The sequence below is a fragment of the Abramis brama genome (genome assembly GCF_963993115.1).
Source record: "Abramis brama genome assembly, chromosome: 18".
Lineage (NCBI taxonomy): Eukaryota > Metazoa > Chordata > Actinopteri > Cypriniformes > Leuciscidae > Abramis > Abramis brama.
In genome coordinates, this window is record NC_139980.1 from 29026130 (window position 1) to 29052202 (window position 26073).

The window sequence follows — 26073 nt, forward strand, 5'->3', positions numbered from 1 at the left end:
ATCGCTCCTTTGTGAGCTGGTGCTGGGGTTTCCTTGGCCGTCGGGTATGTGTCGTGATTCCAGCCTATGTGGTGATGAGGGTTCGCCGAGAGTTTCCAGATGATCAGGACAGATATGTTGGTTTCCTACAAGCTGATGATTGAATCTGGACACCATGGTGGAGATGACTTCCTCCTTGTCTGGCCGCTCATACTCCGCACAAAGGTCTGGTGATATGGGTATCTTAAGTGCCTCATCCATGTATGGAGCAGGGTCCACAAAAACATGCTCAAATATTAGGTCCTGCAGGTCATCTAGGTACTCTGTGCAATAAAACAAAATTTATTTGTAGATATTAAAGTATTTTACCCTAACTTTCAGGAAAACTTGCAATAACACTGTTCATTTATATTTCATTTTATAAAAAAAAATAATTAAAGTAACTTACTGAATGTTGGTGGTGTCTTCACTTGTTTGATCGTGCATTGTCCTTTCCTGGCCTTTGGAAAGTTCACTTTGAATAGTGGATGTCCTGTTGATGATGTTGCTTGTGCACGACCAGCATTTTCCTTGTAATTGTAAAAGTGCACAGACACAATTCAGGAAAATAGCCTATAGTGATGTAAAGTTATTTTAACAGCAGTTCAATTACCTGCACAACATTCCAAGAAATGGGAACACCACATTTTTTGGGGCAAACCGTAGAATGACACTATGAAATGACTCCAAAGATGAAGTCTGGTGATGTGGACTTAGTTTGGTGATGTCCTTCAAAATCTGCGTGTTTGTCATCACTTTCTCCAGCTTGTAGAATGCCTGAGTTCCTATGAGAAATGATACAAAAATTGCATTAATTACAACTAATAACTTTAATTTTAGGTTATTTACACTTCGACTAACAGTCCCTTTTTTTTTCTTTTTTTTTGTGTTGCATAAAAATAATATTTGTTTACAGTATCATACCGGCAACAAGCCACTTGTTTCTGTCTCTGCTTCCCTTTAGATGATGTAGACGAGCTGTAAAGTTTGGATCCTCATGAGTGTGTACGTTCCTGACATGGTTCAGAATCGATTTCCATTTGGCCACTCTTTCTGGTCCAGTGGTTGAAGATGATGCAGTCCAGTAAATGTGGTTTTTAATGCTTCTCTGCAATTTCTGTAATTTTTCAGTCTTTCATCTTGGAAATGTTTTCATGTTTCCTCGCAATCCCTGTAAATAAAAATATAGACACGCATTTTACTGCTGAGAGTTAATACAGTGATGTTCACAGTTTGCCAGTACTAACTATTTGTGATATGCCTATAAACTGTCACAATTTCTTAATTTTCATATTATACCCACTTATAAATCTATGTTATTGAATTTGTACGATTTATAATGAATAAAACCTTTTTAGATGTGCCACACATCATTAAAAACTGGTACGTTCTCTGAGGTACTTTTGTATTTGTGGGTGGCGGTCAGTTACAATACACTCCAGAGTAACACCACGAGCTTCCAACAGGGCAAGGCTCCTCTGTAATCCTTCTTTTCCATGTGGTAGCTTCCTCCCACTTCGTTACTCTGAAATAGACAAGTAGGGAACGAAACAATCATCCTAGACAAACCAGAAGTTTTAAACTTCTCAAAATGTCATTTTTTTTTAAATACTGATATTTCTTCTCTCCCACCTGAACCAGCTGTGTGTCTACAACGGTGTTGGTCTGAAGGTCCATCAATGTATAGCTTCCAAACTTTGCAGAGTGGCCTTTGAAAGAAATATTACAGAAAGCATTATTACCACGAGTGCATTGAATTCAGTTAGATACTACCTATAACTACTATGCATGTTATGCTTCATGATCCGGAAAATACCCGAGCATCCATGCATCCTTCTTATTTACAACTATGTACCTGGTGAGTCAGCCCTCATGTCACCTCCAACGATGACCCTTTCCCTTTCACTCAGGCGATCTAGCGTCTCATTTTGCCAGCGCGTCCACTTGTGCACTATAGCTGGCTCAACGTACAATCGGAAATGGCGCCGAAAGGTCATACTTGAAAAGCTGCAGGTTCATTGTAGAGCATATCTGGTGACACAAAAAGCGGCCAAGATTATGTAGCACATTATTAGTTTTAAATAATAAATTTTAACATGGTAAAGTGTTAATAAAATCTTGTTAATGTACTTGATATTTCATTTACCTTTTCGAATTTGTAGAATGAAGCCCCACAAAGATATACTGCAGCAGAAACATGGAGGTTCCCAGCTGGAGTACTGCCTGCGTGAACACTGACAGTTTTTGCAGAGTTGTTCAACTCGTATAAAAGTTACGATTTTTTGAGAACGCACAAGAACAGCTCCGCTTGCAAACCGGTGACACCTCAAACAGCTTCATAATGCAATTTTCGTATATTATGTATTTTCTGGTTTTATGAATGGGACAAGATGCTTGAGCACTAAGAAACAAAAACTACAAATATTAAATACAAAAGTAACAAAATATAATAATAATAAAAATAATAAAATTCTGAACCAGGGGTGTTAAACTCAGTTCCAGAAGGGTCAACAGGCATACTTGATCTTTTTTAATGAGCCTTAGAGAGTTGATTAGCTGCCTCAGGTGTGTTTAATAATGATTAGAGGTAAACTCTGCAGTGCTGTGGCCAACAAGGAACTCAGTTTGACACCCCTGTTCTAAAACAAATGCACAGTTTTGAAACTTACGACATGTCTGCTGTCTCCGTTAAAGTTGTGTCCGTCTCTGCTGGATCAAATGTATAATCTTGCTCTTCAGGTGCTACTACAGATGATGTGTCCATTAGGGTTTCTTCGTCATCCTCTTCCTCCAGTTCCACACAAGGTCTCTTTGATGGCCACTTTATAGGTGTAGAGGTCCTAAATATTAAACCAGCTGCTGGTGACAAACTGTCAATGTCCGGAAATATATCTGTCGTCTGGACACCTGTAATATACGAAGTAGTTGTGTGTTACTATTATGTGACACTTATTGTGTAACAAGACTAGTTATAGGTCCTCTGTATAAGCAGTATCATGTAATACATAAACATACCTGAACATGAAACGACTTCATTGATCATTGAGTACCAACAGACTTGGTCAGCGGTTTTGCGTCTGTCTGGCAAGCAACATCTCTGGTTTGGCTGCTCTGTTCCGATGTGCTGTCCTTTACAAATAAAGATTCCACTATCAGCGCGATAAAAAAATAACAACATGGCTGGACTCATGGTGCTATCACAAACTTTATAAGTCTAACATGTTATTATGAACTTGACAAATTCAAAGGCAATTTGGAAAACAAACGCGTAATACTTACTTCTAGATGTGTAGCTGGATCACGAACAGTTGGCACTGCTACATCCTTCAGGAGCAATTTTTTTTGCAAAACCTGCTTTATACTGAGCCTCATTCAAAAAGCTGTCCGGTCATAAACGAATTTTGGTAGAGTTGAGGGAGCATTTTCTTCAAAAACAAAATTAATCCACCTCGTCTTCAGCGGTTCAGATTTCGGGAGTAAATAGAGAGAGGCTATGTGGATTATTACATCCAGCCACGCAACACCTACAACGCTTGGGAGACATTCTCGTCAGTGCAGCGATGGCAGATGTGATGCCCGGAGAAGAATCTGTTGAAGCAGTTGTCCAGGATTTGGAGGGGCCTGAGGATGGGGGAAATTATTTTAATATTCTGTAAAAACGAGCCTTATTTTTTTGTGGAAAACAAGATAATAATGTTGGAGAAATAATGATTTACCATTATTATATAGTATCAAGCACTATATAAATGAAGGTGATTTGACTATAACAAGAATATTACAATGAACACAAATTTGAAAATCTCACTAGAAATAATCCAGAATCCTACTCTGCTTGTTACACTTCCTCACACCTGAAACTGATCGAGTGAATCTCCTCAGCTTCCCCAATCTAGTGTAGTGTACGAACAAAACCATGGATGTTGTAATATCTGCTCTAAGCTGGGGCGTTCAGATGGATCCCGGGCTAGACATCGTCTAATCAGATCCCTGCAGTCTGCACACATTTTAATAAGGAGAGAGCTGATTAGTCATGACCATGTGACCTGGCATTTTTGAAAACAGCGATGGCTCTCGCTATACATGAAAATTCTGACACACTACAACCTTTAACTTTCTGTACAAATCGTTTGCTTTATTTTTGTGTTTATCCATGTTATCATCAATTTTCACTCACCATTGGATAAGTTGGGGTTCTGAAGTGTAACTTTGGCTTGTGTGATTTCCGTTACATCAAGAAAAGGAAAACATGTGTTCGACAACTCGTACAGCAACACTCCTAGAGACCAGACATTTGCTGGGACGGCGTGGAATCGAGGTTCCATAAAGACTTCAGGTGGGCGGTATCCATTAATTCCTGTAAGAAAGACATTTGCACATTGTTAGCTTATTTTTTTAAAGCATCATCAAATAATTAGTAAGTCTAATTACTTAGACTTTCTTCAGGTTTCCACACTCCCAATGCTCACCCCTGTATGTGGCGCTCTCGTAGCCTTCACTACTAAATAGCTGACCGCAGCCAAAATCTATCAGCTTGAGATCTAGCGTGTGTTTATTAATCAGGATATTCTTCGAATGAATGTCACTATGGAAAACACCACGACGGATGCAGTGTCGCACTGCCTGCAAAGCCTGTATCATGATGAGCCGTGAGAAAATGTCACACCAAGGTTGACGAGCGATTGTGTCATGCAAGGTCTCGCAGGGCTCCGGATACTCCATAACCAGAGTGAATGCTCCAGGATGTTCAAACCACTCGTACAGTTGTATGACGAAGGGGCTTATGGGTTCTCGCTTCATCATCAGCAGCAGCAGCGCCACTTCTGTAACGAGAGGTTCGGGATTCCCAGGCTAGAGAGAAGAAGCAGACAGAATGTTAGCTGGGTAAAAATCTGAAGAAAACATCATTTTGAAATGTACTATTCTTTGATCTTTTTAGATGCGTTCAAAAGAGCCTTTTCAGCTCAAAGTTATTTGGTGCCTCTAGGCTCATTTGTTGATCACATTTGTACCTAATGCTTCCTACGGGTGTATTAACTACAGTAATCTGCACTTAAACAACTCAATACACATTCGGGTATTGGCCAACTTACAATATTAAGATAACGATCATTGTCAATCTTGCGCATCCGCTTGATGGCAACCTGCAAAAAAAAAAAAAAAAAAAAAACGTTTCAATAACAGTAACAGTATTCAAGCACCTGGCCTTGTACTAAGTATTAAACCATCTGTAAATAGTTTTAAATGTGTTTTGATGCATGCAAGAGCAAAATGTTTGTACAATTCAGCAAGATTTACCTTTTTGCCATCAAATTTGCGTGTTCCCAGGAACACACTGCCAAATCCTCCGGATCCAATTATATTTTCTACGTTATAGAGAGACTCAAAGGACTCTGAAAAACAAACAGAAAAATATGAGACTTCAATATGAGACTAAGAATATTAGCTTGCTAGATCCATTGTTTTATTTAAAAAATAAAAAAATATCAGTGCTGGTGAAGCAACAGTAAATGTGACCGGACATGTTAAAAACTTGACTCAGTTATGCACAAAATCTCTATCTGAAACCTTTGCACTGCCCAGCCTTATTTCAGTCTCACCTGTTGAGCTCTTGTTCACGGGAGAAGCCTCCACGGCACCCTGAGCAGTTCGGCCAGTTGATGTCTCTGTTGGCTCGACATGAACTTGACCCAGCAGCGCAGGACACAGAAACCCTTCCAGGCTGTCGAACCTGAACAAACCCTGTTGGCCTGAGGATGGAACAGTTCAGACATCAAAAATCATTTTCAGACATCATTTTTTATCAATTGTCAGTGGTCACATTAAATTGTTATTTTGGTTTCACTTTATTTTGGTCCCTTTAAGACATTCTATAAGTCTATAAGTAACACTGCACCTACAAGTCTACTGACTCTCATTAGAGTATTAGTAGAGTATTAGTAGACCGTTAGGGTTAGAATAAGTTGACATGTAGTTGAAAAGTTACTTGTTGTCGGTAGAGTGTCTGTTGCTAGATCCATTGTTTTATTTAAAAAATGTCATTAAATTAATATTATAATGGGGGAAATAATTTTAATATTCTGTAAAAACAAGCCTTATTTTGAGTGGAAAACAAGATAGTACTGTTTAAAATAATGTTGGAGAAATAATGATTTACCATTATTTGGCTTGACGCCAGAGTGATCTGCAGCAGGTGATGATGGTTCAGGAATAAAAGGCTCCACAACAGTCACAGCATTACTGGAAGAGCTGGAAGAGCTGCTGAAAACAGCGTTCCAGAACCTGAGGCAACGACCAGGTCTCTTCTTATGTTCTGGAGCTTTTTCTGAAATGAAGAAAAAACTCATGAAAACAACTATTAGACCCATCTCTGACGTCAAATTAAGCAATGATATAATGACATAAATTACATTTTACAATTCAAATCTTAATAGTGCAACAGACCCTCTGCAAACTCTTTATTGTGATGCTCCTCCAACAGACATTCAGTTGTCTATAAGTAACATTGCACCAACATGTCGACTAACTCTCATTACAGTATTAGTAGAGTATTAGTAGACCGTTAGGGTTAGAATAAGTTGACATGTAGTTGAAAAGTTACTTGTTGTCAGTAGAGTGTCTGTTGCTAGATCCATTGTTTTATTTAAAAAATGTCATTAAATTAATATTATAATGGGGGAAATAATTGTATTATTCTGTAAAACCAAGCCTTATTTTGAGTGGAAAACAAGATAGTACTGTTTAAAATAATGTTGGAGAAATAATGATTTACCATTATTTGGCTTGACGCCAGAGTGATCTGCAGCAGGTGATGATGATGGCTCGGGAATAAAAGGCTCCACAACAGTCACAGCATTACTGGAAGAGCTGGAAGAGCTGCTGAAAACAGCGTTCCAGAACCTGAGGCAACGACCAGGTCTCTTCTTATGTTCTGGAGCTTTTTCTGAAATGAAGAAAAAACTAATGAAAACAACTATTAGACCCATCTCTGACGTCAAGTATGATCTCATTTGAAAGCTGACAGCTGGCAGTTTATTGTAAATGTAGAATTAATTATTGTCATAATGAAAAAACAATAGTTATAAATAGCTTCAAAGTTTTGTAAAGTTATTAAAAATGCATTTTTATACATTGTATAAAATCGCATTGTATCAATCTAGAAATGCACTGCAGCTAAAGCCACATGTCTGACCATGTTATATTTCAAATCTGAAGATAAGTCTAAAACTCTGTATTTAGTTAAATGTTTTTCAATATCATGTCATATGACTTTATTTTGATTAGACTCTAAAATGCTACTGATGTTTAGTCATCATCTATTCAGTGTTTTGTCTCTATTTTTTTGTGGGGCAAACGAGCCCCATTCAGTCTCAGTCTCCCCATGCACACATTCACACCTCTCCAGCCTGGTTATGGCTCTAAATATGCATATCTTTTGTCTGCATTATAGCTACTAACGACTGGCTATTCATAGGGTTTCAATCCCTCATTTCTTTTATCAAAGTTCTCACTTCACATTTGAAACTGTATCAAATGCCCTTCTGGAATAAAGAAACATTTCAGTAAGCATTCCTATTTAGAAAAAAATTATAAAAGAATAACTGCTAGGTGGCAGGTGCACTTGGGCGAGCTAGCATGTTAGCCTGTTGGTATGTATGGATTGAAAACACAGTACATCAGAGTATCAAGCGCTCGTAATGATTACATCGACGCATTTGGGTATAAATTCAATAAATATTATTCCTGTCTATAGAAATCTGATGTAAACCTATGAGAATCTATCAATATTTCTCCAAATCTGCACATTTTTGAGCTAAAAGCCCTGAGGGACGTTGTTTTGTCAAGCGCTGTCATGACAACGGCACAGTTTTTTTCTGAATGGGAGCGGCTGACGCTCATAATTCATATTAAAGGTATCGACGCATTTTTTCATTTCATAACTCCTGACACAAATTAAGACATAACTGTCACTATAAGTTTCTCAGAATACAATAGTGGTAAAATACTGAAACCTGAGTCTTATATCTTTTTAATCATGTATAGTTTGTCAAGGTATAACATTAAATCTGATTTTAAAAAACAACAAAAAAAACGCTTTAGTGCGTCCGCGCACTGGTGAAGCTTAACAGGTTAACCTTTTAAAAACAAGTACTTCTGTACTTTTACTCAAGTAAAAATCAGTCTTTTCAACGTTTACTTGTAACTGAGTAATATCACTCAAGTAAGGAAATTGTGTAACTTACTTTGTCCATCTCTGGGTAGCGGATCCTGAACTCGGTCTGAACCGCGTCTCCAAACCTCCTGACCAGCCGTCTGAGAGCAAGCAACTCTCCTGGATCTGCGGTGCTCTTAAGATGGAATATTTCATCACATAGTTTAATAATAATAATAATCAATAATCACTGTCTGTGGTCAATTACAGATTTTTACTTAAGTTAAGTTACTCAAATTTAATTCAAGTTTATTTCACATGCAATGAATCAAATAAATGTACAACATCACACCAAAAAACATAGCAAATGAAAAATTAAAGCACTCACTTCCTCTATCACCCATCATGTGATGGCGATCAATATCCTCCTCCAAACTGCAATACAATCAATACAAAATACAAAACAACACAATACAATACAATAGAAATCTTTAAAAAATGTAACGTTAACTCTATATAAAGGATATATCCAAGGCTCCGATGTCCTTCTGCAATAAGTCTCCTCTCAGAAATCCAGAAATCAGCTTCGCTCAGAAGTTTCGCACAGAAAATTCTCAGCCAAAAGTCTTGTTGCTTCGCCTCGTCTCTCAAGCAAAAGACACCCGATCGTGCAGCGTAGATCAATACATGCAGATTGCGGAATTCATAAGACGCGTCGCTATAGCAAATCAAATTCGAATCATAGCATGCACGCCCAGATACTAGCGATCGGTTCAAGTGTAAATATTGGCAGAATTCATAAAACGCGTCGCTAACGTTACAGCATCTATATTTTAAAACACTATGCGCGTACAGACAGCGATCAGTTCAAGTGTAAATATATATGCAGTCAGAATTCATAACCTTCATAGCAACTAAAATTCGAATCACGCATGCACGCGCACATCGACTCTGATTTATTAAATCGTTTTCTTTAATATGATATTCATTCTTTCAGACCAATTTTATTATTAAAACCCGTGGAAAATGCGCGCAAAAAGGCACAAGGGAGAATAAATCGGACATCATATAAATTAATAATTAAATCGGCCCTTTTCCGTATATATATCAAGGCCAATCAGCTTTCAGTATCACTAATGCGTCATCCAACCGGTTAGTAGTAGTGGTGAAGAAATCCAAATTATTTTTGAATTCTCTATTAAAATTGTTCACAGTTGCTACCCAGTTAACTATAAACTTGCTGAATTTGCTCTGTAAGTGAACGTCGTCTTGTGGTGCCATCTTATTATTATTATTTTTTTTTTTTAAATAATATTCATTATCAATGTCAGTGGTCTGGTCACATCAAATTGTTACTTTGGTTTCACTTTATTTTGGTCCATTTAAAAAACAGCCTAAGCGAATGTTATATTTGTTTATTTTTCTGATTCATCACATTACAATAAAATCAACTGTATTTAGATGGGAAAATATGATTCTCATCTGTTTCATTTCATTAGCCTCCAGATTTGCTTGAAAAAAACACAGAACCATTAAAGCTATTTTTGTGACAGTAACGTCATATAATATATAATATTATAATATTGAAAGTATTGATTTTAGAAATATATCTTATTAGGTATACATAACATATTGTGCTTTTTTTTTATTTAGTTAAATTACAAACATTTCAAGTACAATGCAACAAAAAACAAAATGAATACAAGGCACTGTAAATACAATTCAAAATGTATAAACCAAAGAATAACAACAACAACTAAAGTATAAATGTACATAATAATAATAATAAAATAAAAAATAAATACAGAAATGAAAGTTTATAATATCAGGGCAGTTATAAGTATTTGAAAAGCTTTAAAATTTGTATTGTTTTTATAAGCTTTTTGTTTTGTGATTTCATGTTTGAAAGATATTCTAAGTATATTGTGAGATCAGTGTTATAAAAGGTAATATAGGAGGGTTTCTTTTGAGTTATTTTTGTCTTATGAATATAAAACCTCGCCAAAATAATTAAAAGATTAATGATATAATTTTGTTTTTCAGAAAAATAATTCACAAATCTAATGACTAGGCAATTTTAAATCCTATCAGAGAATGCTAAAGGTTCATTACTCGAAGCTTCATTCAGCATTGCTCACTAGTGACACCTAGCTACTGTGCAAAGAAATAGCAGACAAATGAATTCATTCTGAACCAGTGTCGCCCTCCCTCCCTAGCTCCCTCCTTCCCTCCCTAATTTTATAAAAAATATATTTTTTATAATTTTTTTTATATTTTATAAAAATACTTTTATAAATAAAAATATTTATTTGTAATGTAAATATACAAATAAATATTTATATTTATTTGTATATTTATATTTCAATGTATATTTTATAAAAATATTTTTATAAATAAAAAATATTTATTTATTTATTTATTTTGTACTCACTGTTGATGTCTGTAACCTTTCATTTGCAATAATAAAAAGACATGATCAGACATTTGTCCATTACTGTGTATAATATAAAATATGTATCTTTCTCTGTCTGAATTTACTTGTCCAGAGTAACACTCACAGTTCATTAATTATTCATAAATTGTTTGGATAGGGACAGTATGAACAACAACAGTGACACTGTTGAGTGCAGTGCTTATGTTAGAGGGAGTGTAATAAAGTACATTTATTAATTTAACAGATTATAGATAACAGATTAAAGTAAACTGCAACAGAATAGTCCGGAAGGAAGGAAAATAAAAATAGATTTTTTATTGAGAAACAGAATTATTTCAAGTGTGTTGGGGTTTAGACGATTCCTCTTCTTGGACAAAATCTCTCTAGCCTGGGAAAAGATCCTTTCACAAGGAACAGAGGATGCAGGGGAACGTAAAAATGGCAGTGGTACAAATGAGGACACTGATGCTTCTGTTGAGCCCAGACAGGGGAGGATTCCCTCTTTCTTGCTGGCTCCATTACCAGGAAAAAGGAAGAGTCACAAAAAGCAAACAAATCCAAAAGGGCAATCCAAATCAAAAAGCAGACCAGTCCAGATCCAAAAATCCAGAGCAATCCAAATAATCTTATCTAATTAATATAACAAGACTATAATATAGGCCTACTATAATAATAAAATACTATAACTATTCTAACCTGATAATGTAATAATATACAGCCCTGAGCCCTCACATATGACACAATAACGACAATGACAATGATAGTTATCTAACTCTCTGACTCTCTGACACTACTACAACTGCTTCTACTACTCCTGACAACACCCACAAAGAGGCGCGAGTTTCGAACCGGCTTTAATCCGGAAGCGACACTCAGACCGAACCGATGACGTATCCACACAAACCGAGGCCTCGTTTGTCATTAGTCACGTGATTTTCACGTTAACAACACAAGCCTCGAATCGCGGCTTCATCTGGCACGCCCACTTTTTCTGACACACGCTCCGACGCCTCGGTTCAAATGTCACATCACTAGCTATGGCTGTCACGTTCCAAAACATACGCTGGCTGTCATGTTCTTCTATGGGACAGACAGCAGCGATTGCATTATTGAACGGTAAATATAAAATAAAACACACACCCAAGTACTTTTTCAGCTGTTATTGCATTATTGCATTTTGTTAATGTCAGTTTTGCATTTGGAGATAAGTTTTAGGCTATATTTTTGGAGGGAAAAGCTTAGTGTTCATGTTCGCATGGGTAGTAGCACTGGCTTTAGCGGCTCTAACTTAACTTTTCCATATCATTCATCTGATGATGGACGTCTCATGATATTTATTTTAGCACAACTGGGCTGTATTAGGCTATTGATTCCCGTGATTTTGCTTATAAATTTTGATTCAGCCATTAGCCTACCTTCGTGATCACGCAAAGAGGTCTGCCGTGGCCAGTGTTGGGAACGTTACTTTAAAAAAGTAATTAGTTATAGTTACTCACTACTTGTTCCAAAAAGTAACTGAGTTAGTAACTGAATTACTCTATAATAAAAGTAACTCGTTACCAGGGAAAGTAACTATTTGCGTTACTGTAAAAAAAAAAAAGAAAAAAAAAAGTTGCTATATGTCAAAGAATTTGTTCAGATTGATCAGTTTTCACAAGTCAGTTGAAATGAGTAGAACAGACAGGTGTTTGTACATACCTTTCGATATTTATTGTGCGTTGACAGACAGCAAGAGGTTTATCCTGCACTTCAAGCATTATCTTTGTAAGAAAAGTAAACAGTTACACCATATAAAGTGCATTTAACTCTGCAAATTAAATCAACCTCTCTCAATTTTTTATTAAAAGTTTTATTAATAAAGTAAAGGCATTGAACCAGTTTATTTGTAGTGCACTGACTGTGCACATTATATAACATTATATATGTTTTATATAATTAGTTATTAAATTAATAAACCTTTGTTTTCCTTAATTTTAATTAGCAGTAACTTAAACACTTTGCAGTTTGAATGTCCTGTATAAACAAAATTACGGATTATGTTTTTATGTTTCCAATGTTCGATCGCGTCCGCGCCACACACACACACACACACAAATGTAAACACTTTGCGACTTTTCGATCGCGCCCGCGTCTCTCTTTCTCTCTCTCTCACACACACACACAAATGTAAACACTTTGCAACTTTTCGATCGCGCCCGCGCCTCTCTCTCTCTCTTTCGGTTCAATACGAATACATGTACCGTTCCACCCCTAGTTCTTGCCTTTGACCTCAATGAATTTGAAGTAGTGCTTATATCTCCACCTTGAAAATGCCAACTTTTCATCGGATTGCTCCTGACTCGCCATCTCTGCTGCTGCTTCCTCGAATCTCTGTTTAGCTGGTGTGTGTGTGTGGCGCGTGTGCTGGCATGCGTGTAAAAACACTGGCTCTGATTGGCTACCATGAAACACATGACTCTGCCTTAGCCAATCATAATCGCTTATTATTAACCCACCTCCTCACTCGCTGTGTGAGCCAGGGGTGCGTTCGGATTACACAGTTTATTCAATCAATGCATAGTAACGCACCGCATTTAACGTCCAGTAATGTTAACGGCGTTGTAACGGCGGGAAAAGTAATTAGTTAGATTACCCCGTTACTGAAAAAATAACGTCGTTACCTAACGCCGTTCTTTTAAACGCCGTTATTCCAAACACTGGCCGTGGCGGTCCGTTCAGAATTCGCTTAAATATTTTTTTATTAAACAATGACAGACAACAAAAATGTGTGCTTGTGTGGGTGTGTGTAAACAAGAAAAACAAAAACCAGGGGCAGGTGATCCATGAAACAGACAGGACTGGTGATCCCATAACAATCCTAGAGGTCCAGCATTGTTCTCACAAGCCACTTCACTCAATACAATAAAACATAATGAAAAGTTAGTATATCCCAAAAAATTTAATTAAATGAAAGTTGCTATAAAGGTGGTAGCGATTCATTACCGAACTCTTACTGTCACAGCTGACGAAGTCGCGCTAGCTAGCTAGCAGGCAGTGCTTGAAAATTGGTTGAAACAACCAACATAAAATATAAATAATTACGCTGTGCATGTACAAATGAAGACCAGTATAAGCATCGCAAAGGGCCTCTGATACAATATAGACAGTTGACAAATCAAAAGAGGTCGATATTTCAGCAACTTAACTCTGGAACAACTCGACGCGCAGCAATGTAAGTGAATGGTGTCCAATGCCCAAATGACAGTGTTTGGAACATAGATATCATATATAAAGGCTAGATGTCTCGTGCGCACTGCTGGCCAATGGAGGTCGACGTCATAGACAGTAAAAGAAATGGACACAGCGACCCCATTGGATTCAACGAAGACAAAAGGCTTGTTCGACTTCATGCAGCTCTGCGCAGACCAGGCGGGAAGGAAGTCGACCGGAAGTTGAAGTCAGCCGGGTGCCGACATCTTGTAGCAGAACTTCACTTGCGTTAGCATCCCATTGACTCCCATTCATTTTGTCGTCACTTTGACAGCGAATAACTTTACATCTGAGGCGTTTAAAGACTCCATTTGTCCATTATTTATTTCTAAAGATACACGACAATGTATAAAATGCTCCATTACCTTGTAGCTTATGTTATGGACCCGTAGAAGCAGTTTTTGTAAAAGTAGGCTAACGATTGCGTCAATACCACGCGACTCTCTGTCGCACACTAGAGAGATTACCGTATAGACGGGAGGAGAAGCTCGCGGGCAATCGGGGGGACGTGGAGGCAAAATTACAATATAATTAATCAGAATACCTAGCAAAAGTTTCTCCTGCTCCAAGCTTATGGACAGCTCCTACTCACACTCTCCGTCTCTGCAAGATTCGGAAGGGAATGATTCAGATTTCTCTTGGCACAGCTACTAGAAGACAGACGGGTTGCTCACGTGGTCCGTGTAACGCTTTGCTCGGTTTGAGTCTGCGCGTCAGGAAAGGAAGTGCTAAGAAATCGCTGAAAATGGGCTTCACTTGTCTCAATTGAGTTCCAATGGGGTCGCTGTGTCCATTTCTTTTACTGTCTATGGCGCAGACCGATCGGCGGCTGACTTAAAGCAGTGCATGCCGGTTAGAAATTTTGTCCGACTTGATACAGCGCCGACACCACGTGACTGTGACATGTGCCATCAAAGTACCGCGAGAGCGATTCGAGAGTAGCCGGAGAACTCAGCCAGCGCAGCTTCTCAAGAGCGGCTGCACTGGGCTGAACGAGGGCTGATGACGACACAGCTGTTCCACGATTGGCCGGTGTGGTATAGTATTCTGTACCCGTATATTCTGTAACCCTGAGGACCCAGTTAGTATGCCAGTAGTATGCCTGATCTAAATCTGTTCTCGCGATAACTTGTAGCTAACGTGAGCTGTTTTAGTGTTATTATGTGGTAGCTTTATGTAGAATGCTAAATCCCGCTGCTATATGCAAGGTAAGATTGAATTAAATTTTATATTGTATATGTAAATCGTGTATATTCTATAGCTAATATTTAAAATCTCAAGTTGCGTCAATAGCAGGAGAAAGACCGCGAAATTTAAAAATACTACTGTTATTGTGTCACGAAATGTAGTTTTAAGAGTTTTTCAGTCGATAATGTAGTTGTTTAAAGCTCAAATATGTTGTTTGTTTATACAGATAGCGCCTATTTAAAAATTTGATCTGACGTTTTCGGAGATGTGAGATCCAAGGGATCACCGGTTGCTCAGCGCTCATGTATCCCGCTTGGAACAGCCTTACCTCGGCTAGAGCTGCTGAGTGGAGTGGTTAAACATGAGATATAATTCGTCTTGTGGGACGATCTTTGAAATCATTCATCTATAATTTGTTCCCTGGCAAATCGTTTTGGCTGAGGGCAAAGTTTTAGTTTCATAACTTTATATAACGTTAAATTATTTAGGCTATTTATCTTTAACGTTGTAGCCTGCTGACTTATGTTTGACTGAATCGTTTAATTACTTTATTTCTTGACTTGTATGACTACTTATACTTTCATAATTGCTATTATTGATCAATAAAACTGAAATTTAACAAAAAGAGACAGGGTTGTGTCATTTTATTTTATATAGCCTATGTAAGAATATTTTAATATATATATATATATATATATATATATATATATATATATATGATATCACCAACATGGCATGTATTTTTTTCATGTATGGGATGGGAAGTATTTCAGAGTATCACTGACAAAGGCTCAAAAGAGACCATGACTTTCTAAAAGATCTTTTAAATACAGATTGTGTTTTTGTTTTACTTTTAGGACTGGAGAACATCTGGTAATGAGATGTCACTTTTTTCTGTTTGTTAAATGCTTAGTTACGGTTGGGATCTCTGCAAAGGAATACCTTCTCACAACATAGCGACACTTTTTAGTTAACTTAATGAATTACTAACGTAATGATAGCAGTAACACCAAAACGTACTTTGCAAGATTAATCGCTGTTTTATATGGATTAACCCTTTCATGCATAGTGGTCACTACAGTGGACAGCTATTAAAAAAAAAAATTCTTAAATTTGCACGGGTTTTGATGGCATAGTTGCACATCATCCTCTTCAGTGGACCCACCCTGGTGCATCATCCTATATATTTAAATGCTTTTATTTATTTATTTTATTTTATTTTTATCTACATTACTTTAACAACTGTGTTTATTGCATTAGATGGCAGAAATGGAGTTGAGGGACAAATGGACCTCTATGAAAAACGAGGTGATACAGGGAGAAGATCTGTGGCATCTGAGAAGATATCACGCATCATCAATGGCAGCATATGCTGTTCAGCATATGACGTATAAAAGGTATGTGTAAAATGAGTGTCCTCATTCATATAAATCAACTTAAAAGTTTAATAAATCAAGTAGATCGTTGATTTTTTAAATTTAGGACAGTCGAGGAGGTGGAAAAAAAAGGAATTTGTTCTCTTGTCAGTGATGCTGAAATTCAGGTACATATAAGACCTTACAAAATTTAAAATGGCTAGATATTGTTTGCTATACTAAATATTTTTTTCAGGAGTTGTTTCAAGGAATTGTGAAAGGCTTGGTGAAACCCACGTGGAACAAATGGTGGCAAATGAAGACTGGGAAAATGGCAAAACCTAAGAGCTTTCATCCAGCCTTGTCAGCACATGCCGAGGAACTTTTAGGACACATCGACAACATTGTGTTTGAGCAAAAGAAGGACAAAAAGCTTGAACATATCGACCTTGTAATGTGTGAATTGATTCCTGAGGTAAGCATTTTATGGGATTGTGTTGGTACAAATAAGTACTCGCATTTTTTATATCACCAAAAAAACACATCATTTTCTCACCCTGGTATCATTTGATAATATGTTGGAAGAAACTGATGGCTGATTTTTATATGTTTTTGTGAACTAACTCATTAAACTAACTCATTAAGTAATTACTTTTTTTTATCTTTTGTTGTACAGATCAGCCTTACAATACTGAGACGAACGGAAGGTTTCAGTCACTTTTGGGCTGATATATCTTATCTTGTGGAGTGTGTCATTAAAATAGCCTTTTAAGTCAGTCCATCCATGGCACCCAGGTTCAACGAGCTAACTACGTCTGAAGCTGCGTTGCACCTTTGAGTTTGCATATCAAAGCAAAAACAGTGAGTGATGTTCCATAGCACTAAAGACTGCAAGTGTACAGTTGCATGTGACATGTTGTTTGTGTGTTTTTACAGAGTTCCTCAAGTCAGTCCATGACACCTAGTCCAGCCTCCTCACCTACCAGGTCACGACCGCACCATCTAAAGGGGAAACTGACTGACTGCATCATCTAGGCCTTAGGATGGTTCCACAAAGAATTGACTGCACATACAACATGAATTTACTTCAAACTAAAGATCTGACTTTACATACAGCAAAAGACACTGCATCTATTTGTGTCTCATTAGCTCTCAAAAAACTTTAACCTTACAGTTCATTAAATATTTTAACACAGCTAACTCAACATTAATTGTTTTTAAATCTCCACAATGTATAGCCAGAGGACTATCACAAAAGTGTTTAGGAAAGTAAATACATACTAGAGTATGTTTGTTTAAAGCTGCTTTGTATTGTTGTGTATTTTAAAAAGCTCTATAAATGTCCTAAAACGATGTGCATTTTGCTTGTAGTTTTGTGCTAATAAAAATGTAATATATTACATCTCATAATTCAGTTGAATTCATTATGTATTGTATTGTGTAATTAAATTAAATTTTTATATAAGTTTTGGTTCTCTAATTTTATTACATTAAATGTTATTGTGTTGTATGATGTTCTGTATTAAGAATTAATTATGACATAAATCATAAGCATTAGTACACAAATGACATGCTTGTAATAAAAAAGCATATTATGCCCTATTGCTTAATAACAAATAACTTTGTCACAAAACATACTTAAAAATGTTATTTCTTTCAAATAAAAGATTATTATATGAATTAAGGGGTTTGATTAATTACATTAAAAATTGTGATTCCATAATTTTATTATACTGTTCTTTAGTCAAGGCTAGATTTAATATTTATACCCACAAAACATAGCTAGCATTCTGTAATTTATTTAAATGTCTAAACTGGTAATACGAAAAATAGTAATATACACAAATAAGCATTATTTTAAGAATATTTTAATAAATAAAAGTGTACAAAATAATTACATAATTATAATTGCATTACGAATGGCTGTGAATATGGTAAGGCAGTATCAGTGCAGTATAAGCTCAGGAAAAGCTCATAGCACGAATCACGATCATCGGATAACGTTAGCTGTATGCTATGCTATTATCTAAGCTAACTAAAAAACACTACCAACGAGAAATGTTTAATTTCACAATCTATAGCTTCGGTTAAATACTAGTATATGAAACGTATACTTTAGAATACATTAAATACATTAATGATTCGTTATAACGTAGTACAAACGTCTTCTATAATAAAGTGATTTTGTATGATTTGTAACCAGGCACTAAAGCGATTACCCATAAAACGGGCTTTGAACCAATCGGATTGCTTGGGTCCTCAGCCCGGACCCATTACTATACGGGTACAGAATACTATACCACACCGGATTCACTGCATGACAACGATCACGTGTGTTTCGTGTTTATTCGAACACCTTTAGTTCCTCTAAAGCTCTCAAATCAGTTTTTATAACAATAAACACTCTTTTCATGTCGTTGCGATGTTATATTTTGTCATGTTTATCAAATTAAAACTGATTAAAAAACGTAGACTCCACTTCATTGATAGTAGCTTATGTTGAACTTTATTCTTGTTCAAACAGACGCTGTATGAAGCAGTACATAAAGTATTGAATGAAAATGTATCTGAAACATCTGTGCATTATTAGGCAAATATTGCATTTATTTCACTTCAGCTGTGGCAGAGCCGTAGAGAGAGAGAGTTGCGACAACGGAAGTTCGAAATGCTTAGTTGTCACGTGATTCGCGTAGACCTCAGATAGTTCCAGGAAGTGCTTCAGCGCCAATTCAAATCGATGGAGTTAGAGAGCAGAACTTTGATTTCTGGTAGTTTGTAGTCAGTAAATTAACTGATTTACAATATGTATATAATACACTGATATGTGAATGTAGTATGTGTTTGTAGTTACAGAAATGTTATTTTTAAAAGATAAAAATCTGCTAGTATTTAATGTTTATAGTGGTCAACCAGCGTTGCCTGCCGTTTGTTAACATATTTCTGGCTAACGTTACCTTGGTTAAAGACCGTGTTGCAGTTGTTTTGAAGTATTTCAAGTATTTCATTTAGGTTCGCGTTTAAAGTCTGTAGAGAGAATGGTGTCGTCTTAGCGGCCCCTAATTTAATAACAAAGGATCGTTCCGACGGAAGCGAATCAATGAACAATAACTTTAGCTGGAAAATAACTTTATTAAAGAACCGCTATAAAGCCAAAACAATCTCTGTTACCATACATTACACGTGTATCTCTGTAAAGCTGCTTTGAAACAATCTACATTGTTAAAAGTGCTATATAAATGAAGATGACTTGACTTGACTATTTTTTGTTCTTAAACTAGAATGTTATTTAAAGGTATCACGTAAATAATGTTCACTATGGTTTCACAAGGACAGAGACTTGCAGGTAACAGGTAATTGTCTTAAATCCATTGCAAACAAGTAAAATGTAGAATTTATTAAATGAAATTTCATTAATCTTAATGTTTACAATGCTTATGCACCCCATGCACTTATTACTGTATAAATTAATACATATATTATATATTAATGTATAATATATTAATGTATATTACATTTTCAAACAAAACATGATTATACACACACATTATTTCATTAGTGTCCATGTGCATTATTTACTTTTAACATAATTTGATAAATTTATTACCTACATTTCTTTAATCTATAAAAATCTATTTATTTGGTTATTTTATTATAGTAATTACAGTATACTGCATCGTCCAGAGGAGCCTTAATGATGAGTGCAAAGGGTTGTAGATCTCTCTCAAATACTGGTAAAAACTGCTTTCAAGTATGGGTAGGTTGGTACACTTTCCATGTCAGGTGAATTTAAACACTTAGAAATGCTTACAGCTGAAACTTGTTTAAATTTCAAAAAGTCAAAGTTCATGACTCAAAAATATACATTACATCAGTTTATATATATATATATATATATATTATATATATATTATATATACTTTTGCATTGATTTAGCACAATGGGATTTATTAATGTCTAATAAACTGCACGTCAAGCATGTTGTCTGTCATTTCCTCTATGTTGTTCTTGTGGTGTCTGACACAGAGAGGAGAAAATATGCTGAAACTGAAGGTGAGGGTACAGCGTCAGTGCAGGGAGTCTTCATGATCCACTGAATCCCTTTGAGCTTCTTGTGTTGAAAGAGATAAAGGAGACAAAAACGGGACAAATTATATACAGTAGTAGTATATATTACATGTTGTGGTATTTAGTATTATTCCCCATTTAGTCTAGTGTGATTTGTTTTTTAAAATGGCTTGCTGCTTTTAAGCATTGTTTTTAATCTCACAAATAAACTTCCATTTCCCTTTCCCATCAATCCAAAAATCAGCTGAGCTGAAACATAATATAGACAGCCTAATAGTCAGCAGAAACACAATGTCTAAAAAACTCCACCCATATGTTTTTGTTACTCAAAAATGCAATCTAAAATAAGGATTTTGTTGTTGTTGTACATTTAATGAGGAATGAAACAGATATTCTCATTTTATCACTTCCACATATCACACTCCCCAATGTTATATTTAACCCCTGTTTAGAAGCCTTTCCCTCTTATTACACAACAAAGGATAAAACTGCATTAATAGAACGGGTTTAACCATTAATAGGCTGTTCGTGGTTTGTTATGCGCTACTAACTTTATCCAATGACCTATCTTTTATCTGATAACGTCCCCTAAAACTACTAATTTAGAGATCAATAATCAACTAGCATGCTTTAATACAAGTAAATTTTATTCAGATGTACTGATACAAACGTATTCTTTAAACGTCTTACCTTTTATAAAAGTCCATCACAAACGGTCTGTTCTACCGCGCTGCTGCTACTTCCGGGAACTATTGAGAGGCTCCACGAGCCGCCATTGCTGTAAAAAAAGCGTTCCATTGTAGTCAATGGAGATGTCGCAACTCTCTCTCTCTATGGCTCTGAGCTGTGGTAAAGTATGCAAACACCACGTGAGCGGTCACCACGGGAACCAGAAAGTGTCCGACTTCACGTCTCCGTTTGCAGCTCCTCCCCGCCTGCACGCGGCTACTCTCGCCGATCGGGTGCAGCCGATGTCGAACACACCTAAAGTGAAGCCAATTAGAAACTCTTACTTCCTGGGGGTCCAGCGTACTGCGCAGACTCAAACTGAGCTCGACGACGTAGATGTGACGTGAGCTAACCGTCTGTCTTCTAGTAGCTGTGCCAAGATCAATCTGAATCATTACCTTCCGAAACTCGCAGAGACGGAGAGCGTGAGTAGGAGCTGTCCATGATCTTGGAGCAGGAGAAACTTTTTGTAGGTGTTCTGATGAATTACTTTGTCATTTTGCCTCGACGTCCTCCCGATTGCCCGCGAGCTTCTACTCCTGTCCATACGGTAATTTCCTACTGTGCGACAGAGAGTCGCGTGGCTATGACGCAATCGTTAGCCTACTTTTACAAAAAGATAAGAGGATTTGTGTGCGTGCTGATCATTCACCTTAATGCACACATAGATATCATATATAAACGCTAGATGTCTTATGGCGCAGTCACTTCCGGCATCATCGTTCGGCCATCTTGTGACAGTGCTCTGTGCATTAAGGTGAATGATCAGCACGCACACAAATCCTCTTATCTCGCTGAAATCTTGACGGATTTACAAACGGTTTGGTTTCTTACAAACGTTATTAATGTGGCTATAATTCCGAATGCTTGAAAATGTATGTTATAATTTTTCATATGTATGCAGTGTATGTATGCAGTGTCATAACTACATCTCTGACGTTTATAACAAACACAACCGTTTGAAAATCGGTAGAAAAATGAGCAAGTTATGGTTATTTAAAAGTACATGCACCATTGAAGTAGTGAGCGAGTACACTGTCGCAAGATGGCCGCCACGTGCGGACGTCGACCTCCATTGGCCAGCAGTGCGCACGAGACATCTAGCCTTTATATATGATATCTATGAATGCACAGAGCACTGTCACAAGATGGCCGAACGATGATGCCGGAAGTGACTGCGCCATAAGACATCTAGCGTTTATATATAGGCTTGTTCGACTTCATGCAGCTCTGCGCAGACCGATCGGCGGCTGACTTGAAGCAGTGCATGCCGGTTAGAAATTTTGTCCGACTTGATGCAGTGCCGACGCCACGTGACTGTGACGTATGCCATCAAAGTACCGCGAGGGCAATTCGAGAGTAGCCGGAGAACTCAGCCAGCGCAGCTTCTCAAGAGCGGCTGCATTGGGCTGCACGAGGGCGGATGACGACACAGCTGTTCCACGATTGGCCGGATTCACTGCATGACAACGATCACGTGTGTTTCGTGTTTATTCGAACACCTTTAGTTCTTCTAAAGCTCTCAAATCAGTTTATTATAACAGTAAACACTCTTTTCATGTCGTTGTCATGTTATATTGTGTCATGTTTATCAAATAAAACAGATTAAAAAACGTAGACTCCACTTCATTTATAACAGCTTATGTTGAACTTTATTCTTGTTCAAACAGACGCTGTATGAAGCAGTAGCCTACATAAAGTATTGAATAAAAATGTATCTGAAAAATCTGTGTATTATTTGTCAAATATTGCATTTATTTCACTTCAGCTGTGGTAAAGTATGCAAATACCACGTGAGCAGTCACTACGGGAACCAGAAAGTGTCCGACTTCACGTCTCCGTTTGCAGCTCCTCCCCGCCTGCACGCGGCTACTCTCGCCGATCGGTTGCATCCAGCCGCAGCCGATGTCGAACACACCTTATGATATCTATGGTTTGGAACTATTCCGATCTTCAAATCCCGGAAGTAGGCGGTTAAAAGCGCCGCCATTTTTTACAACGGAGGTCTATGGGAGTGTCGCAACTCTTTCTCTCTATGGCTCTGGATTCAGCTATCGGACACGAGCAGCAGCAGCAGCAGCGGGGGCAGCAAATTGACCATCGCCAAGGACATTCTTTCTGTGATTGTAAGTATTAATTTAATTAGAATATGATATCTATATAAAATGTTTGTTTTGTACGCTGTGTTGTTAAGCGTCTCGTTTTAACCCTTGTATGGTGTTCGGGTCTGTAGGACCCGGTTTCATTTTTTTATCAAGAGAAAAATTATACGATTAATTTTTTATTTTTTTTACAGGCTATGATTCAGACTCATTGGCCTTGGCTCATTTTCTGTGAAGAATATATATCTGAACACATTTTCAATGGCCACACACTGTACTGACATGGGTATTACAACGTAAACATGGTTTATGAGGACATATGTGTTGGTAGGTTTAGGGGTAGGGTTAGTGTCTGTAGGGGGATAGATTATACAGTGTGTACATTAGAAAAACCATTACGCCTATGGAGAGTCCCCATAAACCACATATCTGAGCAAGTGAGTGAGTGAGTAAGGTGTGTGTGAGAGATTGTAAGTGTAAGTGTAAGAGTGAGTTTTGTGTTTCTTAAAGGGTCAGTAAGAAGCCAATATTTTAACCGGAGAGCTAAGAGCTCAAGTTAGAACTGCATGTAATAGAAACAAAATTATAAGTATAACTATCAAACATAGGCTATCAAACAGAGCAGTTACAATGTACATAAACATGTCACACAGATTTACTTCTGCAGGAGTAGCCAACACACACCATGTTCATACATGCACACATGTGCCCTAGTCATCTTCAAGTGACTTATTGTCACAGTTTACACACTGACAGAGGTTTGTACATGGCAGCTCATGCAGTTTACATGTGCATCTACCCTTAACACAATTTGTTTGTTTTTACACAAGCAGTGCACAAGTTCCAGTATGGCCTCTGGAGCTGGACGTGTAGAGATCATGGGCGTAAGACCTCAGAGCCCGTGTTTTACTGGAGTTGCCTCACCATCCTCTGCCTCTACCACTAAAAAAAGTGCAAAACAATAGATCTAGGTTCTACACCCTTCCCCACATCACTGATTAAGGAAAAATGGTTTGCAACTTTCAGCAGGGGAAAACTCATGCTCCATATATTGGTTCCACCTGTTCCCTTAAAGGGATACTCCACTTTAAAATCATATACTCACCCTCATGTTGTTTCAAACCTGTATGAATTTCTTTCTTCTGCTGAACAGAAAGGAAGATATTTAGAAGAATGTCAGTAACCAGACAGTTTTTGGTACTATTGACTTCCATAGTAGGAAAAAAAATATACTATGGAAGTCAATGGTACCAAAAACTGTCTGGTTACTGACATTCTTCTAAATATCTTCCTTTCTGTTCAGCAGAAGAAAGAAATTCATACAGGTTTGAAACAACATGAGGGTGAGTAAATGATGACAGAATTTTCATTTTAAAGTGGAGTATCCCTTAACATGGGTAATAGACCAGTTTCACAGCGTTCAGGTGATGCCATAATTGGAAGGGTACATTTTTGCAGGGTGTTTTTATTATATAACTGTTAATACACTGTGTATTATCTATATTATTTGTACTAATCTTATACTGTTACTGCTACTACACTGCACATATCTGTATATGTTGTTCATACTGCATATCCATATCTATTCTGCTCTTTTAAGGCTACTGATAATACATTGCACATTTATATTTAATTTATATTACTGCAAACCATACTATCTTAACTGTATACTACTGTCTACACTGCACTGTATGTCTTATACTGCACCGCCTGTCTATACAATATAATACCAACCTTCCTTTGCAGTTTCTTCAACTTATACTGCCTTCTCTCCTCTCCTTTGTGCTCGTTTTATCTTCGTGATATATGTGAAATGGCTGTAGCACTCCCTGTGGTAGCCAGTGTTAGCTGGTTTGACTAACTGGTTTGTATGTTCCTGGCTTTGTAACTTGTATGCCTGTACTGCCTCTTCTGCTATAATACTTTCTCTGCACTCAAGGTCTTTACACAGAAACATGGATTTAATGAATTTATCCCACTTGTGTCTGTGAATGGAATGGTGGGTCCACTTCCCTAAAATATATGCATACAGAACTTCATGTTTTGCCATTTCTACCCAGTAAACATGTGCGGGGAAAAAAAGTATTGTCTGGCTCGTTTTTTATGACGTTGTGTTTCCAAGCAATACAGATCAAATGTGTGAAATCAGAACGGTGTATTTATTAAAAAATACAAGTAAATGACAGGACGTCGTATGACAAAAGATGGTTACTTAAAATAAAAACAGTAAGAATGGATAACGTTACCTCTACATTCACATTTTGTGTCAAACTGAATATGTAGCATAAATGGGTAAAATTAGTTAAAGGTACACAATATGTAACGTTTTGGCCCTCTAGCAGTTAAAAAACAAAACTGTATGCATTTTGCATAAGAACATTGTTTTGGTTGTGCTTTGACTCTGCCTGACTGTGTCTATGAATATGGTTATCTTACTGCTCATAAAACATTCACTACTACAGGGTACCCGCGGATCCTTAAAGTCTTAAATTATTAGGGGTTCAAGCACGAAGTGCTGAAACCCTATTGTAATTGTAAGGATTTTTAGGGGTTCAAGCACGAAGTGCTGAAACCCTATTGTAATTGTACTGATTAGGGGTTCAAGCACGAAGTGCTGAAACCCTATTGTAATTGCCCTGATTTTTATTAGGGGTTCAAGCACGAAGTGCTGAAACCCTATTGTAATTGCTCTGATTTTTAGGGGTTCAAGCACGAAGTGCTGAAACCCTATTGTAATTGTACTGATTAGGGGTTCAAGCACGAAGTGCTGAAACCCTATTGTAA

General features: G+C 37.1%; 2 protein-coding genes across 7 annotated transcripts; one reads left to right on the plus strand and one right to left on the minus strand.

The window, feature by feature from the left end:
• Positions 1-1408: 1408 nt before the first annotated feature.
• LOC311068606 (serine/threonine-protein kinase pim-2-like) lies at positions 1409-8992 on the minus strand. 3 transcript variants are annotated; one of them, XM_084091169.1, is made up of 16 exons: positions 8556-8992; positions 8259-8363; positions 6788-6958; positions 6173-6340; positions 5616-5765; positions 5314-5408; positions 5109-5159; positions 4485-4866; positions 4193-4372; positions 3298-3639; positions 3034-3147; positions 2688-2925; positions 2165-2241; positions 1874-2049; positions 1651-1727; positions 1409-1543 (listed from the first exon to the last, which is right to left on the minus strand). In XM_084091169.1, exons 1-10 carry the CDS (start codon positions 8572-8574, stop codon positions 3482-3484), a joined length of 1479 nt encoding a protein of 492 aa, XP_083947295.1. In that variant the 5' UTR covers positions 8575-8992; the 3' UTR covers positions 1409-1543; positions 1651-1727; positions 1874-2049; positions 2165-2241; positions 2688-2925; positions 3034-3147; positions 3298-3481. The 3 variants fall into 3 exon arrangements, with proteins under 3 accessions (XP_083947295.1, XP_083947294.1, XP_083947296.1); XM_084091168.1 differs by having other exon boundaries at positions 2165-2252; XM_084091170.1 differs by lacking the exons at positions 1409-1543; positions 1651-1727; positions 1874-2049; ... (1 more) ...; positions 2688-2925; positions 3034-3147 and adding an exon at positions 3870-4012 and having other exon boundaries at positions 3514-3639.
• Positions 8993-10814: 1822 nt separating this feature from the next.
• Positions 10815-18001, plus strand: LOC311068664 (uncharacterized protein). Of its 4 annotated transcripts, none has more exons than XM_084091249.1 (6): positions 10815-11717; positions 16299-16435; positions 16521-16581; positions 16650-16868; positions 17070-17254; positions 17330-18000. In XM_084091249.1, the coding sequence occupies exons 2-5, from the start codon at positions 16299-16301 to the stop codon at positions 17163-17165; spliced, it is 513 nt and encodes a 170-aa protein (XP_083947375.1). In that variant the 5' UTR covers positions 10815-11717; the 3' UTR covers positions 17166-17254; positions 17330-18000. The 4 variants fall into 4 exon arrangements, with proteins under 4 accessions (XP_083947375.1, XP_083947372.1, XP_083947374.1 ...); XM_084091246.1 differs by lacking the exon at positions 10815-11717 and adding an exon at positions 13857-14882 and having other exon boundaries at positions 17330-18001; XM_084091248.1 differs by lacking the exon at positions 10815-11717 and adding an exon at positions 13859-14887.
• The last annotated feature ends 8072 nt before the right edge of the window (positions 18002-26073 follow it).